Genomic DNA, 22315 nt, shown 5'->3' with positions numbered 1-22315 from the left:
GGGGCTACTTGCTCTCAGCCCTGTCGCCCCGTCCTAATTGCCAGGGGTCCCGGACATGCCCTGCCCCTCTGCTCAGTTCAGAGCCCTGGTACCTGTGTCTGAGGAGGAGGAGCTCACACCTCCCACAGACCTGCCTGCGCCCAGCGTCCCAGCCGGGTGTCCGAGTCAGGTGTCCCTGTAAAGAACGTTGGGAAGCCAGATGTGGGTCCCATGCTGGGACATCCCTCGGGGCTGTCGGTAGAGTGACTCCGCGACTCTGGATGTGGCTGTCCCGTCTGGGGCCCCGAGAGGCCACTGCTGCACCCCCGTCTTCACTTCCTGTCTTGCAGGACTACAGCATCGATGAGGAAGCGGCCTTCCAGGCGGCCCTGGCCCTGTCTCTCTCCGAGAACTGAAGGCACAGCCCAGCCCCGGGACCTGAGCCCTCCCGCCTCGGGGGACGGGGCCGTGCGGGCTCCCTGAGGCCCAGCGCCTGCGTGGGAGTGGGAGTGCGCCTCGGGGACCAGGCGGGGCCTCCGTTGTCGCAGGAGGGGTGGCCCCGAGCCCACCGGGCCGCGTCCTCACGGGGCGGCCACCAGTGCGCCTGGCCGGGCATTGCTGGTTTCTTCGGTGCTTCGAGCTGAGCAGGTGGCCCTGGTAGGGCCGGCTCGTTGGGCCTGGGAGCAGTCGACTGTCTGTCTGTCTGTCTCAAAGCCATGATGTCCTCCCCGTACGCACGGAGACCCGTCCTGCCCACGCTGCGTCCCGCAGGCCTGGCCGCTGCACGGGAAGCGCTGGAGGGGAGCCCTGGCCGGCATCTGGCAGCGCTTTCCCTTCGCGCACGGTACTGGCTTTTGTGATACCTGGAGATTCTGGCCTTTTTCTACGTCACCCAGTGTGAGAACCTTTTCACATTTTATAGAACAGCTACTCTACAAACCACAATCCCGCGTTTGACCAGGGGCAATAGTATTTTTATGGAACATTTACAGAATTATATTTTTTAAAAAAAAGCAATCAAAAATAAACAGTGGTGGGGTCAGTGCAGGGGAGGGAAAGAGGCGGGCAGACCTCGGAGCCCTAGCGCGGCCGCGGGGCTTTGCTGGGGTGCGTGCAGGACCGCGGTGGCCAGGGTCCCTTTCGTAGTCGCCAGGAAGAAGCCCCCAGTGCCCCCCTGGCTGCTCACAGTGCAAGCCTCCTCCTCCCAGGGTCCTGGCCTCGGCCCCGCTGTCACCTTCCCAAGCGGACCACGGACCGTGTAGGCCACCCCGGGGGACGACAGGCGGGGCTGGAAGACGCCATCTCACTCTTTTCGGTTCACGGCATAAATTATTGCTCTTTTAAAAAAAAAACGTAAATAAAACGTTTCAAAGCATCTATAGCAACCTCGATCTGTGGGTTCATCTGGGAGCATTAACGGTGGGGTGGGGGCTGGTGTGCGCCCTTGTTTAAGGTCTGCAGGGGTGTGTGTGTCCCCACACAGCTCCGCTCAGGGCACCTGCTCCAGGCCCCTCCCCAGGCTTCCCTCACCCCGAGGCGCTCACTCACCAGCCTGTTTCGGCCTGTCCCAGACACATGCTCGTTCTTGAACCATGTCTGGTCCCCTGTGACAAACGTAGGCAACCCTAGGTGCGGGTGGCTCTCACCTCCTTCCTTGTTGTGAGATGCAGTCCCCTGAGGCCGGCAGGCTGGTCTCATTGAGGCTAGCTCTGAGGCCCGGACGTGGCCACAGCGGCCGGCACGGGGTCTCTGGGAGGCCCTTGATCAGCAGCCACCGTCCCCATGACTGGCTCCTGCCATTCGGTGGCTTCCCTGGTCCTGCCTGGTGCTCTCGGCCCCAGAGCCTCATTCGGTGACTAGAGGGCAGAAGGAGCCATTTAAATGTGAACCAGGGGTGCCTGGCTGGCTCGGTCGGTGGAGCACATGACTCTTGATCTCAGGGTCGTGAGTTCGAGCCCCATGTTGGGTGTAGAGATGATTTAAAAATAAAATCTTCAAACATGAAATGTCCACCCAGAGATGGTGCTCAGGGCCACCATTGGTGCCACGGGCTCCTGCTGTCCCCCACGTCACTCGGGCCTTTGAAAGCCGACAAATATCACCTGCTGGCCAGTGTCCTGGCAGCTGGTGGTCGGTGTGGGGCCACACTCCTGCCTCCCTCTCCCTGGCTGTTTCCAGGCTGCCTCCCCAGGCAGGGCTGGGTTCTGGGTTGTTCTTCTAAGAAGGTGGGTCTCCCGAGCTTGGAGCCATAGCAGGGCCAGGCACACGAGCCTCCACAACGGTCACTCGGCAGGAGAGTGGTGACAGGCTGGCCACCCCCTAGCTCCTTTGTTAGGAGCCTCTAGCCCCACCCTTCCCTCTTTGACCCCACTGGCCAAGGATGCCGGTTCCAGGGAGCAGGTGTGGTGACGAGTCCCTGCCTCCACCCGAGGACACCTGTGGAGCTGTGCCCCCTCCGCGCAGCCGCGGGAGCCACAGGACAGCGTCCACACGTGGCCTCTCAACCCCCTCCACCCCAGGCCCAGGCCAGATGGGACCACAGAGAATATACCACCGACCAAGGGACTCATGTCCAGGATAGTCTGCCCAGGGGGGAGCATCAGAGTGAACCCTAACAGGGCACGCGGGACACAGGAACCCGTGTCAACAGACCCCACGGTGTCGGGGAGGGGACGCTCCGGCTCAAGTCCACAGCACGATCGGCCTCCCTTGTACTTTGCGTGAATCCCACGTGCGGCGGGGCTGTCCCACCAGGCCCCCGGGGCTTTCGCGCCACACACACGCTTCAGGCCGAGAGTTCCTGGAAGTCATGGTCTCCCTTCCGCCCTGATCAGCGCAAGGGCCGACCGCCCCCGGAGTCTATCTCCACCACTGCCACACAGAGGGAGGCAGCCCCAGGCCCGGGGCGCCCCCGCGCCTTCATGGTGCACGTTCCCCAGCGCACCCCGTGGCCTAGAAAGCGTCTCTGGACCTACAACCTTCTCTGTCAGGAAGGCAGCCGCGGGAAGGCACTCCTGGGAACTGGCGCGCTTCTCATCCGGGCCTCGCGGGAGCCGATGGCTCAAGCACTGCGCCCACGGCGTCGGTCGGCCGGTCTCCAGTGCGGGCCCAGACAGGATGACCACCGCCTGCACATGGCGGGGACTTGTAGCCCTGTCACTCTTCTCACGCCTGTCCTCGGCGGCCTCCCGGAGTTCCAGAAAGTGCCGTAGCCACCACCTGGTCCCAGGGTGCCGAGCACCCTGGAGAGCTGGGCTCCCTGCCCTGACCTCGCCCAGAGAGGCGTCGTGCTGGACAAAGCGGCCAGTGTGCCAGACCAGCAGAAGAAGGCGCTTCGGCCCCCAAAGACCCACTGCTGGCTCCTTCGGGCCGTGCCTGGAAGTGACTCCAGGCCCTGCAGCTGTTGGCTTCCAGAAAGCCTGATCCAGGGAGCCTGGGACCTGGGACCCGGCAGGCTCCTCCGGGCGCCCCCAGCACGTCCGGCCTGTGGGGCTTGGTGCCTTCGGTGCAAGCCGCAGTGAGGGTTTGAGCTGCCCGCAATGTCCCTCCTGAGGGCCTCCGAGGACAGGCCACCCTCACTGGCCTCTGCCCCTGGCGGCCTGCCGACATGCGGATGCTTGGGGGGTGGGGGGCAGGGGTCCAGACCCTCCCTGTGACAGAGGACCGCCCGTCTCCCAACAACCTGCCGGGACGAGGGGCTGGATCCAGCCTGCGGACAGACAAGAACCTCAAAGAGGAGGTGTGGGGGGGGGGGCAGAGCTGGGAACCCTGCTGAGGACCCCACGGACTGCTCCCCTTGAGGCCCTGGGCACCCTGCTGATGCCGATGCCTGTGTCACACGGAAACAGCTCCTGCGGCCTCACAGACACGTGTGCACACACACGCACACACACGGGCTGTGAGGACACAGCCCAGCCTGCACGTGCACCCCTGCTCGGCCCCCCACTCATTTCCATCCTTCCGCCCCAGCCCCTAGGACCCCTCCCAGCATCCAATCCTCTGGCATGCCCCAAGGCGTTGAGGACTCTACTGCGTGTCCTATAAGCTGTGTGGGAAGGGACAGCATCCCCCCTCAGTGCCCTCATCTCACAGAGGATGTGTCCACCGGACCCCAGGTTAAGAACCACCACCAGCTTTAACAATCAGGCCTCAAAACTAGTTGTGAGTCCCCCTTCGCCGGTTCGGTCGGTTGGTCACCGATCCAACCAGACGTTGGGAGGTTGAGTGTTTGGTCTGAGTTTCCACCAGGCCATGAGCTTGGGTGGCTGTGAGGTTGCCCCAGGTCAGGATGTCCCAGCCATGCCCCCCCCCCCCCAAGAACGCTCCATGTACTGATGCAGGGGCTGGTGCTCCCACGACGAGGGGCCATCTGTCCTGAGCCCCAGCGGTGAGGTCCCGCCGCAAGCAGTGCTCCGAGAGTTTTGGTCCCTGGGGCTTGGGCTTCCTGCACCTGATGGCACCCGAGGGCACGGACGCTAACCCTCCTCCAACCCCCAGGAATGGGCATGCCAGGGGCCGCACTGTTTGGGGGGTTCTCGGTGCTTTTCCATCTAGTCCAACAAGCACTGCGGGACTCCACCGCGCACGTGCCACAGGCAGCCACTGTGCAGGAGCACGGGCTGGCTCCCACCTGGCCCCCCTCTCGGGGTGTGGTCTGACAGGGTGCGGGGCCCTCCGAACTGGGTCACGAAACCAAATCAGCTACAATGTGAGCTCACAATGGAGATACATACATGGAGTCGAGCACTGCTGAATTATTCTTTGTAAGGCAGACAAAAAGAGTAAAGAACACACGCATACAAGGAGACTATCTAAGGAGGATTATAAAATCTGTGGCCCTGGAGGTGCCTACCCTAATTGGAAGCTGCTGCTCAGGCCGCTGATAGAGGCAGGGGGGCGGGGCCGACAGCCTGGCTCTGGGCCAGCTGTCATCCCCAAGGTCCTAGGTGTCCAGGGAAGAGCACAGTGATTTCTTCAGGAAAGAGAGGACTTTGGTCCTTGCAAGTCCTGCTCTGGTTGAAAGAGGGGCAGTTCCGGGAGGCCAGTGGGGAGTGCGTGGGTGGGTGGGCGGATGTGAGGCTTCGCCGGGAGGTAAGGCGGCCAGGATGAGGACAGAAGGACGGGAAGCAAGAATGGGTGGGGACAGCTGCGCCCCTCTCCAGCACTGCACAGGTGTGGACACTGAGGTCCTCCTCTGTGGGTCCTCCTGGGGTCCAGCCCAGACACAACACTGTGAGTCCCAGCCAGTGAGTGTGCATGACTCCAAGGAGGGCTGACAAGTGGGTGGGGTCACTTACTATTGCAACCCCTCCCCCAAAGCTGTTCCAAGGACCCTCGGAATCCCAGGGGCATTTCCGGGATGAGATTAGGAACACTCCCGCTTCCCTAAATAGTGTGAGTAGCTCTCTGGGGATGAGGGAGTGCATCTTGGCTGGTGGCCACACAGTGGGTGACCCGGTGAGGAGGGACAGTGTGGGTGCAGGGCTGGCCCAGGTATCTGCAAGCCTTATCTGTGTCTGGAAGGGGAAAGAAGGAAGAGAAGGTATAAATAGAAAGCTTGCGAGGCCACGGAACAGGTGAATAAGCAGAACGCAGCCACGTGTCCTCTGAAATCCACACACACAACAGCACGGTGCCAGGCTGTGGCCCACAGGAGAGACGCGTGCCTTCCGTCTGCATACCACCTGCCCTCCCGTGCTCTCACCCAGCAGCAGACAGGGGGGCACACGTCTCGTGTGTGACTGGCAATGTGAGCCTGGGTCCCCATGCCCCCGCTTCCTAACTTCTCAGAGCCTCCATTTTCTCATCTGCAAAACTGTAGGGACCTGAGACACTGTGTGACACGGCCCCGTCCCCCCGCTTCTCCAGAGGTCCCCATCAACTTCACCTCGCCCAAGCCCACAGTCACATGGCACCTGGACCTCAATGGCACTGCCAGGCAGGCAGGCAGGCCGGCCGGCACACAGCCATGGAAAGGCCCCACAGCTGTCGGGGACAGGCTCGGTGCTGCGTCCACTCGCCCAGGGAATGCCCTGTCTGACCCTTGAACTCCTGAAGCGTCCACACCGAAAGGGAGCGTACACTCGGACGTGGCTCGAACGTGTCCTCGCCGCACAGGAGGGACATGGCTGCCCAGGGTCACAGACTGGGCAGAGCACACGCACTTCCCCCTCTTCGACTAAACTTCCCATGACCGCAGGTCGGAACCCCTTGCAATCCCAGAATTCCAGGCTGTGTCCTTTCTCCCCGCCAAATGAGCCTCCTGGAAGCTTGGGCCACCTCCTGGAGCGCTGTCCCGGGAGGGAAGGAGCCCTCCCCAGCCTTCTTCCCCTGGGAAAGGCCTCTCGCCCCCAGGCCGGCTGACCGCCGCCCCCGGCACCACTATGGCCGGTCAGCTGGGTCGGCTGTGGAGTCCAGGGCTCGTGCTCACCAATCCTACCGTTGCGGGTTTGAGCAGGAGGTGGGGCGAGTGTAGCCAGCTGCGGCAAGGGCTCTGCGCGCGCCTCCACCGCCACCGCCGTGTGGACTGGAGCCCGGCGCGGCTTCCACCCAGCCCTGACCTCCGCCCTTTAGTCCACGGCGAGTGGGTGCGCCAGGCCCCAGGGGCCGGTGTGACTCGCGGCGCGCGCCAGGGCAGTCCCGTGGGGAGGACACGGCGGCCACGCGCTCCCTCCCCCGCGGCCCGCGCACCTGTCCTGGGCGTGGCCCCGCAGCCCCGCCCCGCAGCCCCGCCCCGGCCGCGCCCCGCGCTGGTTGGCCCAGGCGGCGCGCTATGCTAATGAGCCAACCCTCCGGCCACCTGCCGGCTGCGCTGCCCGCGGGCGCCCGGCGGACGCGCAGGGGGACCATGCCGCGCTCCTTCCTGGTGAAAACGCACTCCAGCCACAGGGTCTCCAACTACAGGCAGCTGGAGACGCAGAGAGGTAGGGACTGCCCGGCTCCCCAGCCCCGCCCACGGCTCGGACTCCCGTCCCAGGCCGGGGGAGAGGAGTTACCTCGCCAGCCAGCGGAGCGGGGACGAGACCCCGGGTGGGTGGAGGCCTGCGAGCGCCTTGTCCACGTCGGGGGCCTCGGCCTCGCGTCGGGAAGAGCAGGCGCGGATTCCCTCCCACTTAAGAGAAGTTTCCAGGCCCCCAGTCAGTCTGGGGGCTCTCCCCCTATGGCCTGGCGCACCCATCCCAGCTAAGGGAACCCTGGAGCCATCTTCCTGGTGCAGGAGGTGTGGGAGGGGTCCCAGGGATGGGTGGGGAGAGAGACGGAGGGAGGCTTGGGGCTGCTGTCCAACGGCTCCTCCAGAGCATCCAGAGGGAAACAGAAGAGAGACCCGCGGGCTGTGTGTGCCAAGGCCCAGCCCATGAGCCTTCCCTCAGGCGCCTCGGGTGCCTCCTCACCGCTCCGTCGGTCACCTTCCCCCCGTCACCCCTCACCCCAGTGGAGGTTGTTCAGGGCAGGCTGGGCTGAGGGGCTGCAATCCTCCCCCCTCCCCCCAGGTGGCCCAGGGAGACGCAGGTCCAGGGCTCAGGACTGCCCGTGTCCTGGAGGCACGAGAAGGTCCCGGGACAAAGGCCTCTCGAGAGTGATCAGAGCCATCACCTCACAGCCCCTGAGGTGAAGACCCCCCCTGAGGAACTGCTGGGTAGCTCAGGGGGAGAGGGGAGAAGGGACCCGGAGGAGGCCCAGGAGTGGAGGGCACCCCGGTGATCCTTTCCTTTCCGAGGCCGCTGCCTCCAGGGGGTGCCTTCTAGGACTGGGGTCCCGAACTCTGCATTTTGAAAACAATTTCACAAAATGAAATAGAACGGAAGGCATCCGAATGCATTTTAGATATATACGTGATGGGAAATGGAGTTTATGTGAGCCTGGTTGTTAAAGCTTAACACCTGTTGTTTAGAGCCCAGTCACAGAGTGCACCCCCCACTTTACTCTTTGAACATGAGAGAGTGTCAGAGAGCAGCCCAGCCCTCCAGCACTCTCCGCTTCCTCCGCTCCTCTCCTCCCCCCTTCGGATGAGGGACGAGGCTCCCGCTTGTTGAGGCTCCCAGGATGTTGCCCTAGGATAGACCGAGGGGCTGGGTCTGGGGCCCCTCCCTCTCTCTTTTCAAATAAGTGCCTTTTCAGGCCTCCCCCCAGGGAGCCCCTGAAGCGGAGGGGACTTGAAAGTCTCTCCTCCCAGGAATTTGAGTTACAACAGCCCCAGAGGGTGTGTGGACGCATCTGAAGGGCCAGCAAAAGCACTCGATCAGGGCCACAGGCATAGCCGGCCCTCCCCTGCCCTCCCTCTGGGGTGGCCCCCAGCCCCCAAGACCGGGTTTGGCTCTGGAGCCAGGGTGGTGGCTGAGTCTCAGAGACTTAAGAGAGGTGACTGTTTTTCCCAGTAGAAAGCCCCCAGTGAAGTAGGGTCCTAGGCTCTCTGGGTATCCCAAGCCTCTCTCTCCAGAACTTCCTTGAACTTTGTCTCTTAGCCTGACACTGCCCAGTCCCTCTTTCCAGGAGGACAGAAAGTTGGCATGCTGTTTTATAACTGGGGGCATTAGGTTAGGGGTGAGGTCAGGATAGAGCGGAAAGGTGGGAAGTTTCCTTAAGTGTCCCCACTTCTCTATATCCTCACCAACACTTGTAATTGGCTATTTGTAATTCTAGCCATCCTAGTGGGCACAAAGCAGTATCTCGCTGTGGCTTTAATTGGCATTTCCTTGATGGTTAATGATGGCAAGCATCTTTTCTGTGCTTGTTGGCCATTTGTGTAGGGGTGTGTGTGTGTGTGTATATATATATATATATATATTTTTTTTTTTTTTTTTAAGTAATCTCTATGCCCAGCGTGCGCTTGAACTTGAAACCCTGAGATCAAGAGTCACATGATCTACAGACTGAGCCAGCCAGGCATCCTGCCATTTGTAATTTGTATATCTTGTTTGGAGAAATGTGTATTCAGATCCTTTGCCCATTTTAAAATTATACACACACACACACACACACATATATATGTATATATATACACATACACATATATGTGTATATATATGTATATATATACACATACACATATATGTGTATATATATACCGTTGAATTGCAAGAATTCTTTGTATATTCTGGATGCCATCGATTTAACAGATACATGATGTGCAAATATTTTCTCCCATTCTGTGGGTTCTTTCTTACCCAAAGCCTTGGCATGAAGGCAGAAATGGGACCAGAGATTTATTTCAACACATCTGGAGTAGGAAATGGGTTGGGGGCTGTTTGGAGATTTGGGGCTCGGGGAAAAGGCAGAGCATACCCCTACGTGCCAGACTGTTTACCCTGGGGCCCTGCCGCTCATCTGGTCAGGTACAGGCATGCTGGCCCACGAATCCGGGAGCCACGGCCTGGGGACAGGCTGCCCCTGGGGGCCGTGTGGCACCACCGGGGACAGCCATCCAGCCACCCGGGAGCGTTGGCACTCACGTCACCATGGGCGGGGGGTGATGGGGGTGACTGGAGGCTAATCAGTTGTCTTCACGTGGCCCACCGCCAAATGTCTACTCTGAATTCCCGCCTGCGGGAGGCTGGTGAGGCTTTGCTGTGAGCTGGGCCTGAGGCGGGGCGGGGGTCAGGGAGGCCTGTCCTGCCGGGCCAGTAGGGGGGCCTCCGTCAGCCCGTGAGAACTATTCTGGGATCCTGTAAGACATTTCCTTTGCTTTTAAAGAGGAACTGAGGGGGCGCCTGGGTGGCTCAGTTCGTTGGGCATCTGACTCTTGATTTCGGCTCAGGGCAACTCAGGTTGCTGAGTTCGAGCCCCCCATCTGGCTCTCTGCTCTCAGCTTGGAGCGGCTTCAGATCCTCTGCCCCCCTCCCTCTGCCCCTCCCCCGCTCGCGCTGTCTCAAAAATAAACATTTAGAAAAATCATAACAATAAAGAACTGAGGCCCCTCCTCTAGACCCTGTGGTCACTTCCCGCGCTGACACTGGCCTCGCCAGCCCTTCCCCTTCGTGCAGAACTGCTGATGACCTAGAACACAGGCTTGCGGCTGCACCAAGAAGGGCAAGTCTGAGGACAGAGTGTGGGGGCTCATGTCCACTTTCACGCTCTCTCTCTCCCTCCTCCCTTCTAGAAATTAATGGCCCCTGTTCTGCCTGCAGGGGGCTGGCGGTGCCCCTCCTCCTCCCAGACAAGGCGGCCTCTTCCACCCCTGGCGACCCTCCCCTGCCGTGGGACCGCACCTCTGCCGTCTGCCCCATCTCCCTGCCCCTTCCGCGTACTGAGGAAGCTCGGGGGGCCTCCGGGCCAGACCCCCTGGAAGGCAGCCGGGCGGACCTCTGGAGCGGCCGGGCCCCCAGCGAGCCCCTCAAAGACAGCCTGAACCACCTCAACCTGCCCCTGCTGCGGGTTCCGCCCACACGGTGGCCCCCGATCCCGGGCCCGGACGGGGGCCAGGCTCCAGGCAGACTCCAGGCGGCCCCGGGGGGCCTCGGGCGCCCGCACTGCCACAAGCCCTGCCACCTGCGGGCGCCCCGCTGCTTCACCTGCAGGTTCTGTGACAAGGAGTACGCCAGCCTGGGCGCCCTCAAGATGCACATCCGCACACACACGCTGCCCTGCCTCTGCTCTGTCTGCGGCAAGGCCTTCTCCAGGCCCTGGCTGCTGCAGGGCCACATCCGGACCCACACAGGTGGGTCTGTGGGCAGGAGGGCCCCGGGCAGGGGTGAGGGCGGGACCTGGGGGTCAGGCAGGGAGGGAGGCCTTGTAAACAAGAGGAGGGACGGCCACACGGCTCCTGCTTCCCTGCGTGCCGGTTTCCAAAGTCCCACAAACCAGAGGCTCAAACATCAAAAATGCCCTCCGTCCCAGCTCCTGAGGCCAGAGTCTGAAATCCAGGTGTCGCAGGGCCGCGCTCCCTCCAGAGGCGGCAGGGGACGGTCCTTCCTGCCCCGTCCACCTCCCGGGGGCTCCAGGCGTCCGTGCGCCCCTACCCCCGTCCTCACACGGCCTCTCCCGTGTGTGTTTGTGTCCCAACCTCCCTCTGTTGTAAGGACACCAGTCCCACTGGACCGGGGCCCGCGTGCTCCAGTGTGACCCCATCTTAACCCGATGACATGTGCAAAGACCCTATTTTCCAAGTGAGGTCACCCTCACAGGTACTGGGGATTAGGACGTGGACGGATCTTTTTTGAGAGACACAATTCAAGCCCTACCACCTGGCAAAGCGCAGGCTGCTCGGGGCCGTAGACGGTCTGACTTCCCATGTTGCGCGCCCTTCCTGAGCTCTGGAGCAGCAGGAGCGGCACAGGGAGAAAGGCCTGGCCTTTGGTGGCAACCACGGGGGTCACACGGACGAAGGGCACAGACGAGGACTGGGTCTTGACGGGGGGCTGGGACCCCAGGGGCAAACCCATCCCTGGTGAGAGCGCACCAGAGCCTTGCGCTCAGACCTGAAGGAGGCCTGGGGGCCTCAGCACGTTGTCCGTACATCAGCCACCGCTGCCCAAAGGAGCGGAGGGGGGCCGCCTGCCCCAGGGCGGCTGGGGGTTGAACCACACCTCGCCCCGGCCCGCCAGGAGAGGGACAGGTGGGCACAGAGAGACCGAAGCCCAGGGATAAGGCTCACCGGGCTGAGGCCCACGGCTGAACACACGCCCCCGTCACTGGAGCCTCCCCAGCCCTGAGCCCGGGCTCCGTAAGGAGGACTGTTCTGAGTCCCACCCGGGGGAGGCTGGAAAGAAGGGTTTTGCGGGAGCCTTTCTCCGGGCTGAAATTCCAGCCGGTTTTCCTCAGCTCCCCCCCAGGGATGTCTCTGAGCGTCCCACATCACACCGCCAGGGGCTCAGTGCTCCTGGTCTGGGGGCCCAGAGGGTGGGAGGCCCTGCAGGAGGCTGGCCCGGGGAGGGAATGTGCCTGGGCGTTGGGCAGCAGGGACGCTCTGGGCCCAGGGGGACTGCACGCTGGTGTTTCTCAGGTTTCTATTGGGTGTACGACTGGAAGTCACTCCACGTGGGCGGAAGAGAACAGGTGACCTTTAAGGATCTTTTTACACTTGTTAAGGTTGTCCTGGGGGCCCAGCTCCCAACAGAAGGGCTTTGTCCAAATCCCTGGTCGCCCTGATTGGAGGTGGCCCAGAGGACACAAGGGTCTTGAGCTGTTCCGAAATGCCTGCCTCCATCGTAAGGGCCAGGGCTCGCCTTCCCGGTAGAGTCTGCAGGGGCCCAGCTGCTTTCCACCAGCGGCCTTCCGTGGGCAGGGACAGCTGAGGGCTCCCAGTGCTGCTCAGGACCAGATCTGGGCAAAGGGCCCCAAGGGCTCTGGCAGGAACAGAAAGATCTAGCAAAGACCCACGCTAGCTCTTTCCCCTTGGAGAGGGCTTTAGATGCTGCATTCCTGCCCAGGGCTGACATCCCACCCTGTCCCCAGGCGGCTCTGAGCCTGACCGTGGATGTGGACCTCGTGGCCCTAGGGTTTCCTTCCTCCCGGGGCAGGTGCCGGCCCCCCCCCCCCCCCCCCCCCGTCACGTATCTCCTGGGGAAGGGTGAGGGAAGACCGATGCGTCAGAAGTGCCGTGAGCATTTGGAGGAGGCCGAGGGGCTTATACGTCGATAAGCAGGGACGGCGGGGGGTTGGGGACGGGGGGCTCGGCCACCTCCTGGGGCGGACCAGACAGACACTCACCCGGCGCCCTCCCGCCCCCAGGTGAGAAGCCGTACACCTGCTCACACTGCGGCAGGGCCTTCGCCGACCGCTCCAATCTCCGGGCCCACCTGCAGACACACTCGGACACCAAGAAATACCAGTGCAAGAGCTGCGCCAGGACCTTCTCCCGCATGTCGCTCCTGGCGCGGCACGAGGAGTCTGGCTGCCGCCGCGGCCCCTGACGGGTGCGGGCTCAGTGCCGGCGGGAGGGACAGGACCTCACCCCTCTCGGCACCCGTGATGCCCAGCGAGCCCGGCCCCACGCTCGCTCGGCGGGTGCCTCCTCTCCCCGCCGGCCACCCACCTCGGTCCAGGGCCAGAGCCGCCCGCGGGCTGTCAGGGCGACTGAGGGAAGACCGTCACGGCGACGTGAGCCACCGTTCCCTGACTTGCCCTGGTTTCCGGTTCTCTGCTCCCAAGAGAAGAGGCCGCTGGGGGTGGCTGCCAGCTGGGCCAGCTCCTGCCACTCGGCCCTCGTGGGCACGGCTACCACAGGCTCACCTCCGCCTGCCTGCGCGCACGCGCGCGGCACCGGGTGTCCCGACACAGAGCCAGGGCCCCGTCCCCAAGCACAGGGCAGCGAGGAGCCTGGCACCCCTGCCGGTCACGTCCTCTGAGACCCCGAGTCCTGCCTGGCGCCCTGGGTCTGCGGAAGAGGCCGAGCCCGGAGTAATTACCCAGATTCCTGGGTAATTTGGGCCTCTGGCCACGGAGCAAGGGGGGCAGAGTGTAGGGACGGGGACGGGGAGCGGGGAGGTGGGTGGCGACACTCCAAGCAGGTGAGCAGGGCCACCTTCTTTGGGAACAAGGAGACCGGAAATGGGGACAGCCTTATACAGGGAGGGAGAGCGGCCGTGGGGCGTAGATACGCGGGGGGTGAGGCTGTGAGGGCAGAGCTGGGGAGAGTGAGGCCCAGGGAAGAGGCCAGCCCGGGACCGTGTGTGTCCGCGTCGGCAGGGTGCTCACAAGAGAACCCAGTCCTGGGTCTGCACACGTCTCCACCGAGACCACCGTGTCACCGGGGGACTGTGTCCACAACCGCCCGTGGCACCGTCGCCCCTTCTCTGCCCGCCCTCTCCCGAGGCCATAGGCGTCCACAGCGGAGGGAGTGGGTGCCGCCTGAGACACATGCCTCCTGAACCGACTCAGCTGCCAACAGGAGTCCCCTCCCCAGCATCCTGCCCCCGAGTGCGGCCTCTGCCCACCCCCAGACCCCCGGGATGTCACCTGCTGGGCTGGGCCTCGATCTGGCCAGCGTGTCTTAGCGTCTTCGGCCTGCCCCTGGAGGGCAGCCTGAGTCTAATGGGGACTGACTGAGTTCCTGATGCCCGGAGGCGACAGCCGCCCCACTTCTGGCCCAGGCTGAGGGACAAAGTTAGGCTCCTGTTCCTGGCCCTGAGTGGGGGCCACAGGGCAAGCGGCAGAGGCCGCGTGTCGGCCCTGGGCCTCGCAGACCCACTGAAGCACATTCACCAGCCTGCTGCTGGGCCACGCGGCACCTGTAGATCCTGCCCGAGGCTCCTCGGGGTGAAAGGGCCTGCGTGGCTGGTTTGATAACGGCCATCGGAGGGGCCTTGGGGACATCCCAGAGGAAACCTGACCGTGACGTGGGGCTTCTCTGGACCAAGGGTGACCTCGATGAAACTGGCCACCAGGAGGGCCGTGGCTCCGGCATACAGAACAGATCAGCGGGTGCAGTGAAGACGTTTGCTGGGGAAGCCACGCTCACATTCCCAGGCCTGCACCTGGCCTCCCCTCTGCGGGGACCTGCCATCCCTCGAGGGACAGACAGTGCGAACCAGACGCTTAGCTGATAGGTCAGCGTGCTGTGACTCCCATAACAAAGCCCCACGCACCATGAGGCTTAAACCACAGAGATGTACTCCCACACTCTGGGCGCCAGAAGTCAGGGCCCCAGTTGCCACAGGGCTGGTCCCCTCGGGGGCCGGCCTCTCTCTCTCTCTCTCTCTCTCTCTCTGTCTTGGCTCCTGCTTGTTTGTGGGCATCTTTGATGTTCCTTGGCTGGTGGACACATCACACTTCTCTGCCTCCACCTCCCATGGCTTCTCCCTGCGTATGTGTCTGTCTCTGTGTCCAAATTTCCTCAGTCTGTGCAGACACCAGTCCTGCGGGGTTAGGACCCCCCTTAATGGCCCCATCTTAACTCGATTACCTGAAAAAACCCTGATTCCAAATAGGGTCCGGATTTCAACATTTGAACCCGCAGAGGGGAGGACACCATCCCCTCCCAACAGTTGACGTGAACACAGTTTGCCAAGAGATGCCCAGTGGGTCCCTGTGCTTGGGCTGAAGGATGAAGGACAGCAGAGTGGATTCCTCTGTCCCCTTGGTCCCCAAAGGATCAAGGGGGGCGGTCAATTTTAACTGACGGGCCCACCGGCAAACACCTCCTGTGCCTGTTCCCGCTTCCTGTCCATCATCCCAACCAGGGGCCCTGCCCTAGCAGGGTGGTCCTCCCTCCCATCGGTCTCCCGAAGAGCTGGGCTCCTCTGTTGAGTGGGTCAAGCCCGCGTTCTGGCCCATATCCGGCCATCTCACAGGAGGGCTTTTTTTTTTTTTTTTAAATAGCATCCAGATGCCCAAAGGAAGCTATATTGTAAATTGTGTTCTATTCCTGGGCCCTGATAGCTAAATGAGGCGATGCACCTGTTGGGTATGAAGGGAGGGAATTTCACGGCCCTAAAATAAAGTCAAATGCTTGCCCTTCTGTGCCGGCCCGTGGAAAATGCTCTTATATTTATATCTGGACTGGCAGAGGGCAGGGTGGTGGAGGCCAGGTTGGCAGAGAGGGTGAAGAAAGGCCGAGCACCTGCCAGGGAGCTGATGGAGAATGAATGGGGGAGACGGTCCACCAGGGGCGGGGCGGCTGCAGTCAGACCCCAGGGAGGCCACCTGCCCAGCTGCCTGGCCGCTCAGGGTTCCCAGCTCCCCCCTCACCTTTTTCCATGCTATTTTGCCTGGTCATCAGAATTCACCTGGGACGCCCCTTTAGATAGAAGTTGGCTTTCTGGAGCCCTCTCCCAACACCTACAGAACAGGAGTCGGCAGGAGGCCTATCCCTGGGTGAAGGTGGATGACTGGTTCTTTTCTCAGGGTGCTGCTATTTGGGTCCCTCCCACCTACAGGCCATCTTTTTTCCATCCAAACTCTACTGACCACATTTCTACTCGTCACCCTAAAGAAGGCCTTTCGGTCCTGGTCCAGCACATTGTTGGGTCCTCCCTCCAAGGTGGGAGGAGGCACCAGAGGTCCCGGGGCCCGAGGAGCTGGGAGCAGGTGCCACAGCTGCAGCCTGGTTACGTCTGGTGAAGGCAGAAACCTAAGAGACGAGTGAGGATGCGGGACACGAGGAAAATCACGTAACCAGCCCTCCAAGGTTGAGGACCCCATCTTTTGTCACGACAGCTGCACCCGGAGGGCGGTGTGAGGGCCACAGCAGGGTCAGCACCAGATACCCAGCAAGGAAAACCACCGTTTTCGGACTCAGATGCCAGCGCCCAGCCGCTGGGAGCTCAGGTCCTAGAAACAGGTGCGAGAGGGACACTAGGTCTCCGGTGGCCCTACCCTGGCCCCACTCCCAGCTGAAAGAAACCTCTCTCCTGAAAGCTACAGACACACTAAGGTTACACCCTCCCTTCCAAAAGCCCAGAGGGCTCCATAAATATCATTTTGGCGCAGAATATTCTGGGGAGGGGGGGGGGTTCTCTGGAAGTTTGAAAATAGCCCGCGTGTTACTATCTTTATTCAGAGAACCCACTCCTGGCCTCCACTCGGTGGCTAAGTATAGCTCCCTGGCAAAGTTCAATGGAACAAAAGTTTCCAGGCCTTCATCACTTGCAGATGGCCTGACATTCAGGGACACAGCTCAGCCAAGACTCAGAGAGGCTCCGAGGAGCCTGGGAGGACGCCGGCTGCTGGCTGCACCTTCTTGCTCCCGAGTGGGGGAGTGTGCGGGACTCTCCGGCCATCGGGGGGTCCTGGCCTGGTCCCGAAGGAGGGGTTCTGATCCCAGCTGAGTCAGTCCCACTAGAAAGCCTTGGCTTCCACTGCTTTAAAAAAAGGAATCCTGTTAAACCTATTTCAGAATTCAGGGGAGTGCCAAATACACATTAAAAAAAAAAAAAAGACACTTTGGATGCTTAAAATAAAATAGAATAGCTAACTTTAGAGAAACTCCCCACCTTTACCTCCTCTTAGAATCTGTGTGCATTTCCTGACCACCGAGTTCTGGCTCCAGTCTCCCCTCCCAGCTGCCCGCCCAGCCCACTGAGCCCCTGGGATCGTCCTCAGGGCCCAGGAGACGCTGGGCAGGGCTCAGGTACACAGTGGGGCCGAGGGCAGGAGGGCTGGGGGCAGAGGTTCGGGGTCTGTCTTGGTGGCTGGGTGCGGGTGTCTCTGGTATGTGCAAAACCTGGAGGCTGCCTTCCCACACGACCTCCGTCAGTGCCGCGCCCCCCTACCCCCAGGCTGACCGGAGGGCATCCGTCCCCTCCCCCTCCCCACACCTCTGCGCCATGGGCCCCTCTTCCGTTCTCCTGCAAGGATGCACCCTCCCCGGGTCCTGAAGGAAGACGCACAATCACTTGTTTTGCCTGCTGAGCTCAAACACGCCAGCCCCTCTCCTTCCCTGGCCGTGGGCCTGGGCCCAGGACACATGTGACACACTGATTTCAGAAATGGGAGTCTCGGGGGCCACCTGGGGGGCTTAGTCGGTGGAGCGTCTGACTCTTGACTCCAGCTCAGGTCATGATCTCACAGTTCGTGGGTTTGAGCCCTACGTCAGGCTCTGCGCTGACAGCTGGGACCCTACTTGGGACTCTCTCTCTCTCTCTCTCTCTCTCTCTCTCTCTCTCTGTTTCTCCTCCACTCATAATCTCTCTCTCTCTCGAAAATAAGTAAATAGATATTTTTAAAAATTAACAAAAGGGGCGCCTGGGTGGCGCAGTCGGTTAGGCGTCCGACTTCGGCCAGGTCACGATCTCACGGTCCGTGAGTTCGAGCCCCGCGTCGGGCTCTGGGCTGATGGCTCGGAGCCTGGAGCCTGTTTCCGATTCTGTGTCTCCCTCTCTCTCTGCCCCTCCCCCGTTCATGCTCTGTCTCTCTCTGTCCCAAAATAAAATAAACGTTGAAAAAAAAAAAAATTAACAAAAAAGAAATGAGAGTCTGTAAGGAGGGCAGTCCTGGAGCCACAGGTCCCTCTGTCTGCACACGACCTTGGGAATGCCAGTGTCCCACATCGGCCAAAGAGAGTCTGGGATCGAGGACTGTCCCGGGCCGGATCCCGCTGCCAGCCCCTTTGCTGGGCGTCGGATGAGCTGTGGCTCCCTGTCGCTACCTTGGTGACGGCTGTCTCCCTCCTGCTCTCGCAGAACACGCCCCTGTGCCGACAGTACATAAGTGCCCTGCAGACCTGCCCTCTGCGAGGCGCACGTGGGGCTGGCGTCATCGCCCCGGTGCCCGGGCACGTCACCTCCACCCGCTCACAATACGGCCGAGCACCGGCCTGGGTCTGACTAAGTGCCAGCGTCCGGGTCCCTGTAACATTCTCAGTGAAGAAATGAGAAGTGTCCACAGAGCGCCTTGCTCCCACTGGGGCGCAAAGGTCCCCTCTGGGAGGGCGTGCTCACGGGACACCCACGGGGGCCCAGGCCAGGCACCTGCAGGCGTCTTCGCCAAGCAGAACCTGGTGAGAGTGACGGTCCTTCTCGGCCACGGTAATATTAACACTTTTAAGAGACGACGACAATTCTAGAAGCCTTTCATCTTTGGGCAGCTTTCCAAGATTGAAGCCTTTTCTGACGATAACATCATTTTTTTACTTATACAATGAAATGCCAACATGTGGAAGTTCTGGATAAATCAGCAAACCGGTATTTTCCCCCTGACCCGTGAGGACGCTACACGGTCTGGCCTGGGCCGCAGACCCCGGGCAGGAGACGGTCTCGGTGGAACGGACGCGGGAAGCGTTCGCACGACGGCGGCCGTCACGTGCCAATCACAGCCACGCTGGAGGCAGTGCCACAGGCTGAGGTCTGGCGTGCCACCAGAGACGAGCCACGGGCACTGTTCGGGCGCGTTTGCAGCGCTGTGCGGGGACGCGCACACCCCAAGCCACGCACCGTGGCGGCGACAGGGACGGCCGGGAGACCAGACACCCAGATCTGCAAACACGCGGAGCGACGCCACCCTCCCACAACTTTGTTTCAGGAGACAGTGGTTTTTCACCCAAATATGTTAGCACGTGACGGGCTTACCGACGATTTTAAATGAACGGACACAGCAAATCTTTAACGCAATGCCAGTTTTAATCCCTAACATGCACCCCACACACGAACAGCCCGCGGGTGCTTTGCTGGCCTGGAGCGCAGAAGCGCTGGGACACGAGGCTGGAGAACACGCGCCGCGTGGCCTTCCGGGACAGACACAAACGGCCAGTGGCGCACACGCCCTGGGCCGGGCGCGGTGAGAGCCTCCGCTCTGCTGCACAGGTGACGTTCAGGGGCCACCTGGGGCAACTGAGACCACCTGTGTTTTCTGCCTTTGCCCACGGACTCCGGAAACAAATCCCTGCGGCCACGTGACTCCATCCCACGCGTGCAGAGTGAGAGACCGCCCCGGGTCCGCCCCGAGGGATCTCTCTTCCTGCATCGCGGCCGACACGGGTGTCTATGAGCGGGACCCCACGGTTCTGAGAAAACGCCGCTGATCTCAAGAGGAGGAGCTGGGACCACGCAGACAGGGGCGGCGAAGGCGAAGGCGTGGGCAGAAGCCGTTCCCTCCCAGGCGCTCTGTCGGGGGGGCCGACCCCGTGGAAGGCCACGTGCACAGGGAGATGCCCTGCTGGGCTCGTCTCGAAATTCTGCCTACTTCTTGAACACGAGACCACACTTTCACCTTGTGCAGCCCCACAATGTCACTGCGGGTCCTGTGTCCGAGGAGAGGTAACAAGGACATAGGTAAACATAAGCCTCCGGACGGGCGGAGCCCGGCACCCACCGTTTCCATGGTGATGTGTTCCTCCCTCCCCCAAAGTCACCTTCGCTCTGCCACCCTGTGCCGCCTTCGCCGGCATCTGACTCGGGGGTCAGTGTGTCTAGGCCTGGTTCAAAGAGCGCATTTTGGTTCGGAAACCAAAGGGAGACTATTTTCAGATGAGCAGTTTGGCAAAGACAACACCCGTCTGTCCTCTGACATCGGCAAGAACCCACTCAGGGCAGTAAGTCTACAGCAGACAGTGACCACACCCCTCAGTTCATAGCCCCCCACCTGGTGCTTCAGACGGAAAGTGGTTGGTATCACTAGGCGGCCAGACTGAGGCCTGACTGGCACACGGCCAACCGTCCAACGTTAAGTGCACGGGGAGATGTGCCGGGACACCTGTGCGCACCCGTGACACCATTGCCCGCTCGATGCAGCAGACATACGACCCGCCCAGCTTCCTCATGCCGCAGGCTGCCTACCCAGCCCTCAGCCCCATCCCAGGCAACCGCAGGATGCCTTCTGTCAGATCGGTTACTGGCACTTTCTAGAACGCTCAGGAGCGGAATTTGCCGTGATCGTTCACGTGTCTCGTCCCCCAGTCTCTACCTCCAGGCTTCGACACGTGTCCTCTTTCTTCCTACACACTTCTCAAGGCCTCAGATTCCCTTTACTGACCCTCCAATACTGGCCCGGGACTTCCATTATAGACACCATGGTCTGTGTCACAAGAGAAGACAGAAGTCACAGACCACACGGTATACAGACAGACGATACGAACTGCCGCGGTCTACAGATGCTACAACATCAGTCGACAGAGGACAGATGACGCGCTATATCACAGTCCACAATCTGATGACACAGACCATCACAGTTTGCCAATAAATGACAGATGATACAGATTATCAGTCTAGAGAGGAAACAGACGATCACGTCTCCAGATAGTAGACGACGCAGACTATCCGCGTCCACGGGTGATACGAGCCATCACGTTCAGTCCGTGACAGGTAGTACGGACTGTCATAGTCTGTAGCTGACAGAGGGTATGGAATATCATACTCCCTAGATGAACGTGGTATAGACTGTCAGACTCTACACGTGACAGATGGTGTATATTGTCATAGTCCACAGATGACAGACAGTAGAGACTCTCGTGGTCTACAGACGACAGACTGTATGGACTATCACACTCTGGAGATGACAGACGGTGTGGACTCACATACTCTACAGATGACAGATGCTAGAGACTATCATGGTCTATAGATGACACACGGTACAGACTATGATACTCTATAGACGACAGGTGGTACGGACTATTCTACTCTATACATGACGGATGGTACCGACTTTGAGACTCTATAGATGACAGACAGTATGGACTATCAAACTCCACGGATGACACACGATATAGACCATTGTACTCTGTAGATGACAGATTATATGGACTATCGTACTCTACGGACGTACAGATTACCATGCTCTATAGGCGACGGATGGCGTGGACCATCACGCTCTATATTTCACAGCTGCTACGGACTCTCACAGTCTACAGATGACAGTCAGTATGGACTATCGTATCTGTAGATGGCAGACAGTACAGACTATCGCACTCCACAGACGACAGACGGTACAGAGTATCATAGTCTGTGGACATCAGACAGTACGGACTAGCTTAGCGTACAGACGACAGACGGTATCGACTATGACAGACTACGGACGACGGACGTCACAAACTACCACCGTGCAGGCTCAACAGACAACAGTGGTCACAGACTACCACGATAACCTGAGGCGTCTCCCTGCTCCAATCCATCCACGTCACCAAATATCTTTGCTCAAGATACAGTTACAACCATGTCATCTCCAGACCGAAAGCCAGACCTCTCTCCAGGTCTGCGGGATCTCCAGCAGCACGCCACCGTCTCTGCTGTGTCGCTGTTTACTCGTTAGGAGTTACCTCATCTCCACAGGTAGGCTGTCAATCTCCTGAGGATGGGGTCGCCTCCTGCCTCCCCTGACAACTTAGAAGAAGATCCAATGGCTGTAGAGCCTCTGTTTTGTGATGATGAGAAGGTCACACAGCTACTTCCTGAGTGGGGACGGAATGAAAGGGTAACTTTGGAAGGTGTGAAAGTGTGGAGGCCGGGGCACCCCTGTACCAGTCCTTAAGCCAAGTGTGGCCCAAGCCCCTTTCTCTGCCGGTCTGGAGCACGCCCACCCTTCAAACGCTTCTTTTCCCGTTTGTGCCCCCAACCCCGCTACCCTCTCACCTTCCTGGGATGTCAGCAGGTACTTGGCGGTTTCAGATGCTCAGCTCCAGCCAAGTTGGTGCTGGATCCGTGACACTGAATCTGTCCTGCAAAGTAGACAGTGCAGTCCTTAGAGACGGAAGCGTGTGTGCGAACAGCAAGGCTCAGAAGACCACAGCACCACAGGGACCGGGCCACAGGGACAGGACCACAGGGACAGCAGGGCCACAGGGACAGGATCACTGGGACAGGGCCACAGGGACCGGGCCATATGACAGGGCCACAGGGACAAAAGGGCCACACGGACCGGGCCACAGGGCCAGGGCCACAGGGCCAGGGCCACAGGGACCAGGACACAGGGATAGGGCCACAGGACAGGACTACAGGGAGAGGGCCACAGGGACAGAACCACAGGGACAGCA

General features: G+C 60.7%; 2 protein-coding genes and 1 long non-coding RNA gene across 5 annotated transcripts in view; 2 read left to right on the top strand and 1 right to left on the bottom strand.

The window, feature by feature from the left end:
* RNF166 (ring finger protein 166) overlaps positions 1 to 1354 on the top strand; it is a 10085-nt gene extending 8731 nt beyond the window's left edge. For all 3 annotated transcript variants that reach the window (XM_049622751.1, XM_049622750.1, XM_049622752.1), the window contains one exon: positions 330 to 1354. In XM_049622751.1, coding sequence (XP_049478708.1) covers positions 330 to 395 — 66 coding nt within the window. In that variant the 3' untranslated portion in view covers positions 396 to 1354. The remainder of the gene's footprint in view (positions 1 to 329) is intronic.
* A 5458-nt stretch (positions 1355 to 6812) lies between these two features.
* On the top strand, positions 6813 to 12982 carry SNAI3 (snail family transcriptional repressor 3). Its single transcript, XM_049622753.1, has 3 exons — positions 6813 to 6902; positions 10076 to 10633; positions 12646 to 12982. Exons 1-3 carry the CDS (start codon positions 6827 to 6829, stop codon positions 12825 to 12827), a joined length of 816 nt encoding a protein of 271 aa, XP_049478710.1. The 5' UTR covers positions 6813 to 6826; the 3' UTR covers positions 12828 to 12982.
* A 6321-nt stretch (positions 12983 to 19303) lies between these two features.
* Positions 19304 to 22305, bottom strand: LOC125916511 (uncharacterized). Its single transcript, XR_007455943.1, has 3 exons — positions 21915 to 22305; positions 21602 to 21733; positions 19304 to 19591 (listed from the first exon to the last, which is right to left on the bottom strand). It is a non-coding gene; the product is annotated as an uncharacterized LOC125916511 (long non-coding RNA).
* Between the last annotated feature and the right edge of the window lie 10 nt (positions 22306 to 22315).

The sequence above is a fragment of the Panthera uncia genome (assembly GCF_023721935.1).
Source record: "Panthera uncia isolate 11264 chromosome E2 unlocalized genomic scaffold, Puncia_PCG_1.0 HiC_scaffold_20, whole genome shotgun sequence".
NCBI classification, from domain to species: Eukaryota; Metazoa; Chordata; class Mammalia; order Carnivora; family Felidae; genus Panthera; species Panthera uncia.
This window is presented reverse-complemented; position numbering and strand designations above follow the sequence as displayed.

Coding starts and splice junctions, on each gene's coding strand:
- SNAI3 (XM_049622753.1), top strand. CDS start 6,827: ATGCCGCGCTCCTTCCTGGTGAAAACGCACTCCAGCCACAGGGTCTCC. Junction 6,903..10,075: donor GCAGCTGGAGACGCAGAGAG/GTAGGGACTGCC, acceptor CCTCCCTTCTAG/AAATTAATGGCCCCTGTTCT. Junction 10,634..12,645: donor CCACATCCGGACCCACACAG/GTGGGTCTGTGG, acceptor TCCCGCCCCCAG/GTGAGAAGCCGTACACCTGC.